The following is a 17147-nucleotide window of genomic DNA, read 5'->3' as shown; positions in this document are numbered from 1 at the left end:
GCACATGCGTGATTTCAGCCCAGCGCCTGCCATGTAGTAAGTTCCAACAAGTGTTAGTTATTGTTTAAAAGGTCCTGATTAAAAGGTTATTATATTGTTTAGTTATTATATTGTTTAAAAGGTCCTGAATAAAAGGTCAGGATCAAGTTGTTTGAATAGATGATCTTGAGTACAATATTAAATTCAAGTAACAAATGGTATAGACATGTTCAGTGCTTTTTCCCTTTAGTGTTTGTGTGAAGATATTTTCCCCCTGAATGTGTCTTTTGGTAATAGTTCTCTAAGCTGGAGAGTGGAAATTATATCTTAGTCTTCTCACATCATAGTACGGATTATGACTCAAGCTCTCAAATATGCTTATATCTTGCAAATCATTATATTTACCTTCTAGAGAATATTTATGACAGTATTTTCTTTCTTTTTTTAAAAGAGTTTATTTGAGAGAGAGAGACAGAGAGAATGAGGAGGGGGAGGGGAAGGGGCAGAGGGAGAAGCAGCCTTCCCACTGAGCAGGGAGCCTAAAGTGGGGACTCAATCCCAGGACCCTTAGGTCATGACCTGAGCTGAAGGCAGACGCTTAACCCAACTGAGCCACGCAGGCGCCCCGACAATATTTTCATGTTTGGAAAATGATCACTGTTCCTCAATGCTGGGTTGATGTTTAAGACAGTGAGTTTTTGCTAATCTTACCCATATGGAATTATCCTGTGACTCTAGATTTATCTCCACTGACATCCATCAATTGTAGTTTAAGTGCCTGGGTAATTCTATTCATTCAGGGAGATCCTAGAATAGGAATCAGAAGAAACAGTCTTAGTTCAGCTACAAAAAATTCCTAGCTTACAATCAAGAAGCAGTTTGAGCATGGAGCAGTCTGGTTATTTAATGTAATTAGCATTCTTAAGTCCTGTAAGGTTCTCATATATTCCACATCACGTAGAGTAAAAACCTGGCCCCCTTTTCATGTTTCAGGAACTTAGAGGCAGAACTCTGGACTTCCTCTATGGGGGAGTGAAGTGCTGTGAACTGTTTACCCTAGATACCACTAAAAATGTAGAAATGATACCAGAGGGATCACAATCAGTTTGAGAGACACAGGCAGAATGAAGCAAAAATCAGTGATGCTGACTAAGCATTGGGAGCCAATCAGATAGAAATCTGAAATATTATATGGCAATCAGTCAGGAAGTTGAATGTGATTTGGGATGATATAAGCAATGGGGTTATATAACAAACAAGGGCAAAATAGGATGCCCCAACCTAGAACATTAGACATCAAGAACTGAAAAGAAACAAGCAACTGGAGGGAGTCCAGAGGAGATCATCTACAATGATGGTTTTAAAGCAAAATATGAACTTTATAGTGTAGCCAAACCACAAAGTCAGACCCAAGGGGCATGATAAAAATCTGCAAATAGCTTGAGGGTCTAAACACCAAGGGGAAAGAGGAGTTTTGGCTGGAGATAAGAAAACTTTCAAGGGATAAAGTTAAGAAAAGGGAAATTTAGGTTTAACAGAATATATCCTTTGGTAGTAAGATGTATGTGTTTTTAGAACAGCATCTCAAGGGAATACAAAGAAAACTGATGAGTATTCTAGGATCCTTGATAAGAGGACACCTTGATGTCAGACCTTGGGCTCTAGAACTTTCATTGGAATATTCTTGTGCCATGACCAGATGGGATATATTTTTTTATATTGAATTTCTAGGATAATTATAATGGGGGCATGAAGAGTGAACAGATCTTTAATAACAGGATCCTAAGGCTTTGATTAACTTTGGTTCTGAGGGAAAAAAATAAACAAATGTGGACACTACTTTTCAGTAGCAAATGCCCTCATAAAGGAGCAAAGTCCTGCAGATCTGTTTTTATATGTATGTATGTATATATATATATATATATATACACATTTAAAGCCATTTATTTCTAGACTACCAGTTATATTGCTTATGAAGCAGGCTGATGAATTGTAAGAAAGATTCTGGCGATCAGTGTAACAAGACCAGCCATTTCTGAAATTGGTAAATGAAACCCAGATCTTCCTTAATCAAGATGAGAGTCAATCAGAAAGGCCAGTGTGAGCTGGGTCTATATAAGCAAAGGGATTATATAACAAACAAGAGTAAAATTGGAGGCTTTAACTAGGAATGAATAAATATGCCACAAACCACAATGACTGTAAAATAAACCTAATAGCAGTCAGGTTGGAAATAAAAATATTTCAAAAAATATCATTAAAAATGCAAATAATTTTCTTATGAACGCTTTCTTTCCAGAAGTACCACTACATTTCCCCCGGTGTTTTATTTATTTATTTATTTATTTATTTATTTATTTATTTATTTATTTTAAAGATTTTATTTATTTATTTGACAGAGATAGAGACAGCCAGCGAGAGAGGGAACACAAGCAGGGGGAGTGGGAGAGGAAGAAGCAGGCTCATAGCGGAGGAGCCTGATGTGGGGCTCGATCCCAGAACGCTGGGATCACGCCCTGAGCTGAAGGCAGACGCTTAACCGCTGTGCCACCCAGGCGCCCCATCCCCCGATGTTTTAAAAGCTCACATACTTACACTGGGTTTTGAAAAAGGAGCGCAAAGTTAATTTTATGAATATTTAAAACAATTTATTCATTGTTCCCAACTGTGAGACAAGCTTCAGGCTTATAGAGGGTTAAGACCCATTGGAAACAAGATGATGAATTAACTGCATGTGTCTGCTCCAAGCCCCAAGTGCCAATAGAAGAGTCCTTCTGCTCATTGGCTCTCCAACATCCATAAGCAGGAATGTTTGACTTCGTATCTGGAGGGCATTCTTACAAGCCTTACATTATCCTGACAGGGTTGCATTTTCAACCCCATGGTCATCATATGGGTTTAGAGAAATAGAATGTATATGAACCATATATTACATTTGCTCAACCACCTTGAGTTATAAGAGATCTTATGAAGTGTAACTTTGTTAACCATCTACTCCAAATGCCAAAATCCAATGAGGCATAACCAATTCCATGCAATGGTATCTGAATGGTAGAGACATTAAGTGTTTTCATTACTAGTGACAAATTACAGGGTATTGTTGAGAAAGGAAAGGGCAGGCAAGACCTGCCCTCGTTTACTTCAAATGTGACTTGTTTGAGGAGGGAAGAGAGAAAACACCAACAATCCCCCACACGTAATTTGGCGTGTGTAGTCAGGCAGGGAAGTAAGCGACTTTAAATGCTGTGCTTCTCCAAACATACCTAATCGTCAAACAATGAAAATACTTAAGTCTCAGGGTGTGAAGAGATGGACAGCGGTGAGTGTCCTGGGAAATTTGTTACTCAGTGTGTCTTCAGGCAGCAGATAGGTCATGAAGTTACCAGAAGGAACTCCATGGATGTAGTCTGTCCCACCACATTTACAAAAACCTGTGCAGCAGAGATCCTGGGGGTCGAATGAAGCCCTTTGTGGAGGTGTTGGATTCTTCTGCTAGGTTTTAGGAGGTGCCTTCTCCTAGATAGTTGGATAAGTAGGAACATCGAACACACTTTTGAAAAAGACAGAATTTTCCCCTGGAAATTTTTTTTTTATTATGTTAGTCACCATACAGTACATCCCTAGTTTTTGATGTAAAGTTCCATGATTCATTACTTGCGTATAACACCCAGTGCACCATGCAATACGTGCCCTCCTTACTACCCATCACCAGCCTATCCCATTCCCCCACCCCCCTCCCCTGGAAATTTTATAGGGAATAAAAGAAGTCTTCCAAAATCAAAGTTGGATAATTCTTATATACCCACAGTAAGGTGAACGTTTGTGCCAAACACTTGCAGTTGTAAGTTCACTGTTAAGTTTTTCTTTCTTTAATAAAAGATATGGTAGAGGAAAGTCACCTTTACATTCATAGATAATTCTCTTTACCCTGAAGTGGTAAAAGAGGACACACGAACATAGTTAAATAAGTACACAGGCATTTCCAACATTCTTTCTGCTCCCCTATGGAGAAGGTTGTAAGTTGCGTTGCAAAACTTAAATGTTACATCACAAAGCCTGCCAAGAGGCGGGCGAGGCTTTGAGCTTTTTAGATTCCGGTCGGACAGTAGCGGGAAAAGGTGCTTCCAGACTCGTTTCCAAGTGGGGAACATTGACATCGCCAGTGTTCTCCAGCTTCTCAGGAATGTGGCCGCTGCGCGCTTCGCCCAGAGGCATCCCAGAGCGGAACCTGGAGACCTATCACTTGTGAGCGCCAATCTCCGCAGCCTCTGGGCTGACGCCGCTTTGGGCGCCTGCCTCCTGCCCAGCCTCACTCACCACTCCTCTTCGAATACATTCACACACGACCCTTACTGGGCCAGGACTACCCCCACCTCCATAGTAGGTCCCCATCTCCAGTCCCTTCATTTGCGGCCACTGCTTTTGAACTGAATCTCTGTCCTTAGAATAAAAAGAAAAGAAAAGAAAAAAAAAGCAGGGGGTTGAAAAAGGAAGACAGGAGATTTAACTCCAACTTTAGAGCAACCGTCCTGGGCTGCCCATCTGACACCAGTGGGTGGGGTGCAATCTGACACTTCCTTTCCTTTCCAGAAACGTGAGTGGAGCTGGCGCCCCCTTGATCTGGGGGAGGGGAGACAGGGAGAAGGTCCGAACTTCCGTCCTTACTAGCTTTCTCCCCTGGAGACCCGGTATCAGGGGCGAGCTGCGCTCTCTCTGCGCGGCTCCCAGGTTTGGCGCCTGGAAAACTCCACGTTCTGCTTTCTCCTGCTCTTGGCTCCGCCCCAGCTCCAGACCTGGCTTCCCTCCCGCCCTATCCGTCCCGCCCACCCCCTTCCCTCTGCCTCCAGCGTGAGCGTGCGGGGACAGCTCCGCTCCAGCTCTGGGCCCACGGCTGGGCTGCGAATATCCAGAGCCCTTATCCGGCGGGGTTTGGGCACTCGCCCCTGGGGCTTTCTCCTTAGCTCCCTGAGCGCAGCCAGGAATTCTCTCCCATCATAGCCACTCAGCCCTTGGGAGGCCCTAGGCAAGCGCGGTTCGTGTCCCCACTTCGTAGCAAGGCTAGCACCCCGAGGGAACCTGGAGCTTGGAGACACCCTCGCACCTAGCCAGTCGGAGGAGTGGGCGCAACAGCCAAGGGGAGGCCAGACGCGCTGCTTCAGGGGCCGGGACGCCACGACGGTACAGCCCAGGCGCAGCTCGGGCGCCCAACTTCAGAGCCGGAGGAAGTCGCTCTCGCAGCCCAGGGAGTGCGAAGGACGCGCCCTGAGCGCACGCCCGGGAGGCCTCCTCCCCAGCCCTCGGGACTGTCCTCAGGGCGCGAGGAGGAGCTTGCTGAAGACTTCGAGGCAGTCCAGAGCCAGCGAGCGGGAGCTCGGCGTCTCCTGCCTTGGCTGGGAAGGGGGAGTGGCGCTGGCGGGCTGGAGCTGGGAACCCAGAGAGCGCCTGACCTTCCTCCTTCTCTTCCTCACCTCTTTCGCGGCTGTGGCTCTGGGACAAGGTTCTGGCGGCCACAGGAGGCCACCCGACCTCTTTTCCTAGAAGGCTGGTGATGGATCTTATGCTTCTGCACCCGCTGGGGCACTTGGAGCGCGCTGGTGGCGCGTGAGCCGGGCACTGCCCTCCACCGCCCTCGGCCAGCCTCGGGCCAGCCCCGCCTGGCAGCCTAGCCTGAGCCCCCTTCCTTTCCCGGTTCCAAATCGCCAGCGTCCCCGAGAGCGGGAAGAGGGTGGCCCTTAGGCACAGTCCCGCCGAGATGTCCGCCCAGAGCCTACTCCACAGTGTCTTCTCCTGCTCCTCGCCGGCCTCGGGTGGCGCGGCCTCGGCCAAGGGCTTCTCCAAGAGGAAGCTGCGCCAGACCCGCAGCTTGGACCCGGCCCTGATCGGCGGCTGTGGGGGCGAGGCGGGCATGGAGGGCAGCTCGCGGGGGGCCACCGGGGGCCGCCTCTGCTCCCCACTGTCTCCAGCCGAGGGTTTCAGTCCCCGCTCGGCGTCCTCCCCTCGGGGCCCACACCCCCGGGCCAACCGACTCCCGCCCCCTAGACCCCTCTGCTCATCCTTCTCCACGCCCAGCACCCCGCAGGAGAAGTCGCCCTCTGGCAGCTTCCACTTTGACTATGAGGTCCCCCTGGGTCGCGGCGGCCTCAAGAAGAGCATGGCCTGGGACCTGCCTTCAGTCCTGGCTGGGCCTGGCAGTGGCCGCAGCGCCATCCTCTGCTCCTCCGGGGGTGGCCCTAATGGCATCTTCACTTCTCCCAGGAGGTGGCTCCAGCAGAGGAAGTTCCAGTCCCCCCCCAACAGCCACAGCCACCCCTACGTTGTGTGGAAGTCCGAGGTAGGTAGGTTCTGGTGCTGCGCATTCTCATGACCCAAGGCTGGACACCTGGGCAGTTGTTTAATTCCATCATGTAAAATTTACAACGCCAGGGACCCATTGAGAGGTTTCCATGGTGTGGCTGTCCCTCTTTGCCCGGTTAAATGGTGCCTGGAAATGGGACGTCCCTAGTGGCCACCCATGTGTGTCTTGTTAGGGCTTCTTGGCTCCACTTTGGAGCAGTGGTGGGAACTGCAGGGAGAGATGATGTTCTGCTTTCCTGTTTGTGCTGCGGGCTATTTCAAAGGGTCATCTTATCCCTTCATCCAATGTGGATGTTTTTCAGAACTCAAATGATCTAATTCCTATGCTCATGTAAGGATTGGATGTAATGTGTTTTGAAATATGTCTGCCATCTGGTTGTTCTACAGAGAATTCAGAAACATTATTCTGGAGGGTGTTGTTGATTGTGTGTGTGTGGAGTTTTGTGTGTTTGGGTGGTGTGGGGAGTAACTACTAGAATTCTCTAGTTTTGATCTTTGCTTCTCCCTAAAGGTCTACTTTCAGAAGTCTATGGTACTGAGTACTAGTTTAATCTAGGAGAAAAAGAATCTCTGCTTCAGGCTATGAGAGATCATGGAAATATGCCCAAATTCCACTAAGGGCAACTAGTAGTTAATAAAATATATGTGAATGAGGAATCTTTAAGAAATAGGGAATTCAGAGGGAGCTATTTGGTACCTTTAAAATGTTTGCTGTCTGGTTAAGAAGAATGGAGAATAGAGCTCTTGGGAAACTGTGGTCAATGGGTACTTGGAAGGCAGCATGCTTTTAGAGAATAAATAGTAGTTGTTTTAGAAATGAACGACTTCCAATCTCTTTCAGTTCACAAATTCTATAGATTTGCCTTGGATCTGTTTCCATAAGGGAAGGGAGATTCCATCAGTTGTAATTAAACATTTTAAAGTACAGTTAGAATTACAGAAATGAAATGAAATACCATGTAATTGCTGGAGATTTGGACTAAATAAAGGAAACACAACCAAGAAAAGCAGTTTGAAAATAGCATCCAAGATCATACCTCGCTCTGTTACCATGAGATAACTGAAATTTTGGCTTTTAATAGACTGCTTTAGAAAAATCAACAGTATTTATCAGAAATATTAATATCATATATTAATAAAATATTAGTTATTATGCCAAAGTAACTTGCTGTTGTATGGGGAGTATGGATTACAAAAACTAACAAACATTGCTGACTGTTCTGCCTTTTTCTAGAGGAAGACAGGCAGTAGGAAGGAAAGTCAGGTCAGAGAACAAGAGATTCTCTCCAAACCAGAGACCTCAGCATTAGGAAGAGGATAAAAAATCTAGATGTTCAGTTTCTCTTGGTCTTTAAAGGGGCTGAATTCCTGCTATGTATCAGAAGCACACATTATCAGAATATTCTGTATGAGTTGAGAGGAGAGAGAAATGCAAAAGCAAGCCAAGTTCTTGGATTAGACAGCCACTGATGTTCACGTTTAAACCCAATTGCATCATTAAGAATGTCTCTGCTTTTCTTAACAACTGTACATACTCGGAATATAGTATCCAGATGCTGTTGCTGTTACGACCAAAAGGTATTCTACTGTAGATGATCATGGCTGGTTAGAAATTATCTTCTTATCCATTAAAATCTCTAATCAATGGTATTCGAACTACAGCAATACCGGTGGCATTTAACTGTTCTATGCAGTATTGGGGCAGTCGGCAAGCTCGTCTACCATGATTTTCACCTCTTTGCACTGGTTAAAACTTAGCACATAGCCATTTAGCAAAAGAATAACATTTTCTCATCAAACGTTCATGCGCACGTGCTTGTGTGTGTGTGTGTGTGTGTGTGTGCGCGTGCGCAATTTCTTCAGTCTTGAGGCAGACATGGAATGACTGGATGGAATGAAGGTCCAAGGCTGGTTTTGTTTAGTAGAGGCCCACATATCCTATTGTAACCCCTGAGTCTGAAATTTAATGGCCTAGATTACCTTTCAAAGGTTTAAGGCCCTGGAACCTTCTCAGAAACCAAGGAAATTCGTCCAGTTGAGCACTGCTTGTCCTTCTCGTTTATGAACAAGCTGGATCCTCTCTCCTAAAAGAGATTCTTTATCAACAAGGTCAGAAGTCCAGCAAATGGACACCTTGCAAGGTTACTTAAAGTGGGTCTGGAGGAGGGCTTGGGTTCTTATGCTCTTCCTGGTTGCTCTGGCTCGGGGTTTCTCAGCCTCTGCACTATTGACAGTTGTGGCCAGATGATTCTTTGTGCCTTGGAGTATGTTTAGTAGTGTCCTGGGCCTCTACCCACTAGATGCCAGTAGCCCTCCTCCCCAACAGCGTGACAGTGACAAATGTCTACAGACACTGCCGAATGTTCTCTGGGGGACACAGTTGCCCCAGCTGAGAACCGCTGCACCAGTGAATTGAATGTAGCACCTCATGCTGGCTATCTAGCGGGTGCCCACATCAGTGCTTTCAGCTGGCAGAAAGTTTCCCTGGGGCCTTTGTCCACTTCTAAAACCATGTGGATCTCTCTTGAGTCATGCATGTCTCTTATGGTTTGCTAAACAATTCTGTTTCTCGGGGCGCCTGGGTGGCTTAGTTGTTGGGCGTCTGCCTTCGGCCCAGGGCGTGATCCCGGGGTCCTGGGATCGAGTCCCGCATCGGGCTCCTCCGCTGGGAGCCTGCTTCTTCCTCTCCCACTCCCCCTGCTTGTGTTCCTTCTCTCGCTGGCTGCCTCTCTCTCTGTCAGATAGATAAATGGAATCGTAAAGAAAAAAAACAAAACAAAACAATTCTGTTTCTCTTCCACTGAATCCATAGCCAAACCTGAGAATTCACCTTCATTCAGGTTTAGCCAGTGATGGATCACATTTATTTCTGCTTAGTTCTTTGAGCAGCTTCTCTGGTTTTGAACTAAATTGTTCATAAATGGCTCCTGCTCCCAAGACTCTCATAAATACCTGCAGCTCTATGCCTTGTGCTCACTCAAAACTCCCAAATGGCCATTTTATGGCCTAAAACCAGGAGGTATTAACCAAAGTCAGCTACAACTTTATTAATATTTCCTTACTATGTGTTTTAGGATTGTTTTAACAAAAATGGATTAATGGACATGGTGGGTAGAATATCTGTTGAGTAGAAAAAGAGAGAAGACAAAGGGATAAATGCATGGTGACACAGTTGGTACATGCTTCTCAACTTGTGTTTTTAGAAGCTCAGCTCTGTCCCTGATTCTGATCTCAAAGGAGTCAGGTCTCCTTCCAACCCTGGCATTCTCCTAATTCTTATGGATCAGAGCTAGGATTATGCTCATAGCTAACTTGGACCTTGCCAGCTTTGATAACCCATAATTAAAATGATCTTTCTCTATCCATGACTTCTTTTCTTCATTCCTGCCATAAGTACTTCTTGAGCACAAGATTTCTCTAGGTACTGGAAATGCAGAGAGGCTAAAATATGGTGTTGGCCCTTAAAGAGCTCACAGTCTAATAAGGAGGACAGATGAGTTGACCAGTAGGTACAGTGCAGGAGGATCGGCACAGTGAGGGACTGGGCTGTGTGTGTTGGCGGGGGGAGGGTGATGATTCATTGTGCTTTAGAGAATTTTGGAAGGCTTCACTGTGCAGAGAACACTTGAACTTGATCTTCAAAGGTGCCTGCCATTTAGAAGAAGGAGGGAGGTGATTCCTTGGTGCAAGAGAAAAGAGTGGACATGCAAAGGCACAGAGGAGTTGGTGATGCCAGAGTGTCCAGCGAAGAGGACTTAGAGGGGCTCGAGGGCAACATTGGTTTGGAGGAGGAAGTGAGGACATCTGTGGCTTTTTGTATGTAGCAACCACGTGGCTGTCTATATAGTAACCTCATGAGACCAGAAATCACGTACATATTTGGAGGATAATAACTAACTATGGGCATGGATGCAATGGCAGGAGGGCCAAAGCACATGGCCTATGCTCCAAGGCACCGCTTGTCATTAAATCTGCAGGGGGGTGAAAGGGTGTAAAGTGCTTTTGAAGTTGGAAATTCGGTATGCCTGGAGCATAGGCTGTGTCTTGCTGTGTATTGGATAATAGTATTCAAAAGTTTGGGTAGCATTCAGTATGAAGAGCCCCACTATGCGCATCTCAGGAGTTTGGACTGGACATTTTGTGGGGTAGTGGTTCTCAACCTGGAGGTGACTTTGTCCCCAGGGGACATTTAGCAATGTCTGAAGACAGTTTTGGTTGTCACAGCTGGGGGTGGTGATATATTAGTTTCCTTTTGCTGCCATAACAAACTTGGTGGCTTAGAGCAACATAAATTTGTTACCTTATAGTTCTGGAGGTCAGAAGTCTTAAATGGGTCTCACAGGGCTAAAGGCAAGGTGTTGGCAGGACTGTGTTCTGAAGGCAGGATCTGTTTCCTTTGCTTTTTCAGTGGCCCCCTTCTTCCATATTCAGAACCAACCTTGTTGCATCTCTTCTTTTGATTGTCTTCCATAGTCCTTTCTCTCTCTCTTAAGGACCCTTGTGATTACAGTGGGCTCACCTGGATAATCCAGGGTAATCTCAGTATTTTAAGGTCAGTTGATTAGCAACCTTTAATTCCATCTGCAACCTTAATTCCCCTTTGCCACCTAACCTAACATATTCACAGGTTCCAGAGATGAGGGTGTGGACATCTTCGGTGGGACATTAGTCTGTTTACTACAGGAGGGGGTGCTTCTTTTCATCTAGTGGGGGAGAAGCCAGGGATGCTGCTAAACATTCTGCGATATACAGGGCAGCTCCACAGCAAAGAATTCTCTGGCCTTCAATGTCAAGTGTGCCCAGGTTGAGAAACCCTGTGGTAGAGAATGGGAGAAATCGGTGGGTTTTTTTAGCAAGAGGGTGTAACATGATCAGATATGTGTTTTAGATCACTCTGGTGTCTTGGGCGGGGGTGGGGGACCATGCATTAGCAGAGTGAAACAAGCAGGGGGTACAGATATTCAGAGGAGGCAGACATGGGGAAACCAGGCCAAGCATCCTACAAACAGTTGGGAGTTGGCATATAAACATAATACTTCTGTATTTCTTTTCCATTTTAGCAAATTGTTTTCTGGCATTATTGAACTACTACTAGGTTTGTCTCTATAGAATAGTGGTTCTCATCTGTGGGTGAGTTTGCACCCTAAGCACATTTGGCAATACCTGGCAGCATTTTTGGTTGCCAGAGCTGGGATGGGGGTCGCTACTGACATCTGGTGGGTCGAGGCCAGGGATGCTGTTAATCACCCTGCAACGTATAGGACACACCACTGCGACAAAGAATAATCCTGCTCGAAATTTGAATAGCACTGAAGTTAAGGAACTCTGTGTAATGTGCTGCTTTATACAAGAAACTGAATTCTAGGTTTTGCTTTGTACTACTATTTTCTGTCATGCTTCTGGCTTCACTCTTTGTCATTTTCTTCTTCTTTTCTGGTGTATGTCAACCAGAGCTCTGAATTGGAAAAAGAAATTCCTTTCCAAAAGATACCGAGGATAGGAAAAAAATGTGGGGTGTCTAAATACACGTGTAGGGAAAAATTGAGTGGTAAATATATAATGGTGGAAACTGGAATTAAAATTTAAAATGAGGGCACAGATGAACACTGTTGTTAAAAATAGAGGCTCACCGGTGTCACCAAAGAGGAAGTAATTAGAGTAAGACAGCTTCACATATGAAATTGACAAAGGGTATTTTACAAGGAAATCTGCATACAGATTTAAAATCAGCGTAATGCTATAAGAACTTATAAATTAGGAGAATAGTTACTCAGTTTTCATTTGCTGTCTCTTGGAGTATCCCTCTGCTAGAATTCATCCCTAAAGTAATTTTAAACTTAAATTTAAATAGAGAATAACTTCTCAGATGCCTGGAGATTGAGCTTTCACCAGAATTTGGGGATTTGCAGGTTGGAAGGAGCAAGTTTTAGACTCACGAAGGACCTCGTGGCATCTAGCTGTAGCCTCCTTATCTTACAGTTAAAGAGAGGGACTGGTAGGATTAAGCTCAAATTCAGACAAGCTAAGGGCAGAACTACCTGGAAATTCTCTGGACTGTCAGTATAAACTGCCAAACTTCTGGAAAAAGTCTGCGGCCACAAGCACCTTATACCTTGGCAATCTTTTTTCTATCCCCATTAGTTACAGAAACAGTTCTCTCGAAGGTCCCAACAATTCCAAGACTGTTCTTAGACCTCCTTTGGCTGGACTTCTGAGCAAAAGTGCTGCACTGTCCCGCCGTCGCTCCTGCTCCCCCTTTCCCCACCACCCCGAGTCACAGCTGCCGCCACTCCATCTCCACTGTCTCTTTTTGCTCTTCTGTCTCTGTCCTCGTTCATCTTTGTCCACCCATCCGCATGGTCCTGTGTTTTTCCTTCAAATCATTCTCCTGTGATGATCTCATTCACTCTTGCGACTTGAGCCATCATCCCTCTTGGGGACACGTTTAACTGTTGTGTTTGAGTTCCTGACGTCTCTGATTTCCTCCTGGACGTCTGCTCACAGTGTCAGCTGGATTCCTTGTGTTCTGCATGTCCGAAGCAGAGCAGGTCAGCTCCCTTTCCTATGAGCACGCTTCCCTTTCTGCATTCCTTGTTTTGGTTGGTGTCACCATTCTTCCACCTGCTTACTTTACCAGATTGTGGGCATCTCCGGTGCTCCCCTCTGCTTTCTCCTGTCTTCTCAAATAAGTTACTGGGTCCTGCTGTGTTTACGTCTCATTCGCTCCATTCTAAAAAGGATTTGAAGTGGAACGTATCCCCGTTCCTACATCTTTCTCCAGCTGTTCCTTCTCATTGCTGCCACCTGGTTTGGGTCCTCATTGGCTGTGGCCTCCTGCTTGGCCACCCTGCCTTCAATTTCTCCCTCTTCCCATCTGGCTTATGGGCCTTTTACTCCAAAGATGCTTTGTAATCATGTTAACTTTCTGAGCAAAAACCTTTGCTGGGACTCAATATGTACAGAATGAAATCCAAACTGCTTAGCGAGTTATTGCAAGGCTTTTACAATAAAATCTTAGCCTACCTACTCCCCTTCCCCAGGAACTCTGGTCCAAGAAAGCCAAACTGGCCATTCAGCTAGGCAGTCATCAAATATTTATCAGGTACCGGCTGTGCGCTTGACACGGGGGATGTATGTGGAACAAACAGGCATGGCCCCACAAGGTACCTACCCTTTTATGAAGGCAATACTTTCAAATAAATAGGTCCCTATACTACTGTTCAGAATGCCGTAGCATTATCACAGGAGGACTACCGTAGACAGAACAATGGTCCCCCAAAATGTCCGTGTCCCGATTCCCAGAACCCATGGATATGCTACCTTACATGGCAGAAGGGACTCTGCAGATGTGATTAAGTTAGGGATCTTGAGGTGGGAGATGATCTTGGATTATCTGGGTGAGCCAGTGTCATTACAAGAGTCTTTGTAAGAGGGAAGCAGGAGGGTCAGGGTCTGAGAAGGAGATGTGGGTACAGAATGGGTGAGAGAGGGAGGGAGGGAGGTTACGAGAGAGGGAGGACAGAAGGAGAGTGGGAGGGAGGAAGAGGAGGGATGACCTGGTTTTGAAAATGCTACACTGCTGGCTTTGAAAATGGAGGAAGGAGTCACGTGCCAAGGAATGGAGCCCCTAGAAGCTGAAGAAGACAAGGAAATAGATTCTCCCCTAGAACCTGCAGAAGGAGTGCAGCCCTGACAACATCGTTACCCTAGTCCAGTGGGACTTCTGACCTCCAGAACCGTAAGAGAATAAATGTGTCTTGTTTTAAACTGAAGGGTTTGTGGTGATTTGCTACAGTGCCCATAGGAAGCCAGTACAAGGACTAAGGGTGTCTGGGATGTCTAAACTGAAACCAGTGGATGACGAGGCTTCTGCCAAACAAAAAGGAAGGCAAGTGGCACACTGGCTAGAAGGAACAGCCTGTAGGTCAGAGGGAACGTGGTATGCTTCAGGAACTTTGAGAAGTCCACCGAAAATGGAGTATGAGAGTGAGAGATGGCAGAAAGTAAGTCTGACTGGGCCTGAAGCTTCACGATACAGATTTTATCACTTAATGCCAAGGTTCCTGCAGAGATTTTTTTCTCTCTTTCTTACTTTGCTTTTGATCGCCTGGTGCCGTATCTCTCCAAGAAAGCTCCATTTCCACTTCTTGGCTCCACCAGATGCCATCTCAAAATAAATAGGCTTTGAGTATGGTGCACGTCATGACACACTCAGTGTTTGCAGAATTATGAGCTTATTTTTCCACAGTGGGATTCTGATTCTTCCAGTCCGGTGCCTGCAGCAGGGAAAGTGTGCTTCATATCAGAATCCAGTCAATGACTGACGGAGTCTGTAATTTGACCGCACTTTTCCAAATCCTGGAAGGTGGAGACACACCTTTGGGGCATGACATCTTAAAGTTTACTGCATCCTTTCTGAGCCTTTGCTTAGGAAAAAGAGAGTGAGACAATAATTGTAACTCTGTTACAATGTGGCAGAAGAGGTAGAACGTAACGTGTGAAAAAATGAAATTCGTTATTGTGTTAGTAGGTAAAGAATGATATTTTCATGAGCTATTAGGGAACTGCAAATCAAAACCACGATGACATAGCACTTCATACCCACTAAGATGGCTGCAATAGAAAGGATAATAACAGGTGTTGGCAAGAATGTCTTGATTTTGAAAGGCTCCTACACTATTGGCGACAATGCAAAATAGTGCAGCGGCTTTGAAAAACAGCAGGGGGGTTTCTCAAAAAATTAAACATAGAGTTGCCAAATGACTCAGTAATTCCACCTCTAGGTACATATTCAAGAGAAGTGAAAGTATGTCCATGCAAAAACATGTCCATGAATGTCCATAGCAGCATTATTGTAATAGCCAAAATGGTGGAAATAACCAAGTGCCCATCAATAGATTGGATAAACACACTGTGGTCTATCCATACAATGCAAGATTATTCAGCAAAAAAAAAAAAAGAATGGAGTACTGATACGTGCTATAGCGTGGATGAATCTTGGAAGCAAGCTAAGTGAAGGAAGCTAGTCACAAAGGGCCACAAATTATGTGATTCTCTTTATATGAACTGTCCAGAATAGGCAAATCCACACAGACAGAAAGTAGAATTGTGGCTGCCAGAGGCTGGCAGTAGGAAGGGATGGGGAATAACTGCTAATGAATAGTGGGTTTCTTTTTGGGATGTTGAACACGTTCTGGAACGAGATAGAGGTGATGGTTGCACAACCTGGTGAATATCTTTAGGATATTGCTGATTTGTGCACTTTAAAAGGATGCATTTTACAGAATGTGAATTTTAATATCAGTTAAAAAAAAGAACGGTGTTTATAACTTTTAGAAAATATACCAATATTGTTGCTACATCATCTTTTGAAGAAAACATAGACATAAGTGAGCAGTCATGCAGTCGGCCTAGGCCTAATGTATGTAAAATGTTGGTCTTGAAGACGCAGCAAAGGAGGTGGTAACGGCTCAGGCAGATTCAGTGGAAGAGTTGACAGCCAACCCAGGATTCTCTGAGATTGGTTACCGTGGAGATTCTGTGTCCTGATTATTAGGTCTTGAAAGCAAGTGATTAAAAAGATTGTTTTTCACAATACACAGGGACTTTAAAAACTACTTATGATCTTGAAAAATTGCCCAGCCATATCACACCAGAGCTATTAAATAGCCAAAGATTTTCAGGAGCCATTAGAATTGAAAGCAACTTGAGAAACCGCCCATCAAACGATGTGCTGATGGACCCAAGAGAAGGCTAAGCCTAGACTATTCATGTCTGTGGAGAAATTGGAAATGAATTGAGTTGGGTGGCCCACGGATCAAGGAAAATGGCACATTTTCATTTCTGTGTATCTGGACAGCTCATGGAAACAGGTGAATTCATACCACCTATAGGAGCCAAAGAGTGAATAAGCATTGGGTCGGTGCTTGCATTGCTGGTAACTTCATATCTCAGGTGTTGAGAAACAATTAGGCAAGCTGGTACTCTGAGACCTAAATGGCTCTTGGGCAAAGTATCGCTCTTCTCACGTTGAAACTTCCAGTTGATTCCCTGCACACTTATTTCAGTTGATGGGTGTTGATGGTAATGGCAAGTAAAACAACAGTTAGTGTTTGCAGAGTGCTCACCCAATTTTTTTTGTTATTACAACAGTCCTCTGGGATGATACTGTCAAGATTTATTTTGTACATGAGGACACTGAGACTCCGATTAAGAAGTAGCCAAAATGAGTTAGAGAGGAAAGGAAGTGATTGGGTTAGAGGTGGACTCTGAGCCAGACTGCCTGGGTTCAGATCCCAGCTCTGCCTTGTAACCTTAAAGAAATTACAAAGCGTGTTTCTGCCTCAGTTTCCTCATCTATCAAATGGTGATAAAGTGCCTGCCTCAGGGAGTTTTTGTGAGGATCTCAACACTTAATTACTTGCAAAGTGCCAAGCACATAGGAAGGACTTAAAGATGCTAAGGAGAACAAAGTTAAATAAATGGAAGATGTGTCCAGGTCACACAGCTAGGAGGCAACAAAGGTGGGATTTGGATTAAAATATTACATCAGTAAAAAATATGTATTCTGCACCTACTGTGTGCCAGGAAGCTTGGTCTTTCCACCGTGGCAATCAAAGAGGGCCTGGGTAATCAACAAGTGAATGAGTAGACCTAGTTGAGTTGGACAACAGCAGAAGGTAATTGGAAATGTATTTTGCAAGCTGTTAAATAAGATATACTTTTCATGATAGGGCCCAGAGCAATAGGAGGCTGTCACCCCTGGTGTTTTGGCCTAGTGACTTGGAACACAGGAATTTGTCAGACTTGCGTTA

General features: G+C 45.1%; 1 protein-coding gene across 3 annotated transcripts in view; it reads left to right on the top strand.

Annotated features, from left to right (window-relative positions):
* The first annotated feature begins 4812 nt into the window (after positions 1 to 4812).
* ARHGAP6 (Rho GTPase activating protein 6) overlaps positions 4813 to 17147 on the top strand; it is a 487298-nt gene continuing 474963 nt past the window's right edge. For 2 of the 3 annotated variants that reach the window (XM_044391897.3, XM_044391896.3), the window contains exon 1: positions 4816 to 6310. In XM_044391897.3, the coding sequence (XP_044247832.1) occupies positions 5732 to 6310 (579 nt within the window). In that variant the 5' untranslated portion in view covers positions 4816 to 5731. Of the gene's footprint in view, positions 6311 to 17147 lie in introns of all 3 variants that reach the window. The other variant, XM_057310014.1, reaches the window with a different exon arrangement.

The sequence above is a fragment of the Ursus arctos genome, chromosome X (genome assembly GCF_023065955.2).
Source record: "Ursus arctos isolate Adak ecotype North America chromosome X, UrsArc2.0, whole genome shotgun sequence".
In the NCBI taxonomy this organism is placed as follows: Eukaryota; Metazoa; Chordata; class Mammalia; order Carnivora; family Ursidae; genus Ursus; species Ursus arctos.
The sequence above is the reverse complement of the archived record's forward strand: the minus strand, read 5'-3'. Positions and strand labels throughout refer to the sequence as shown.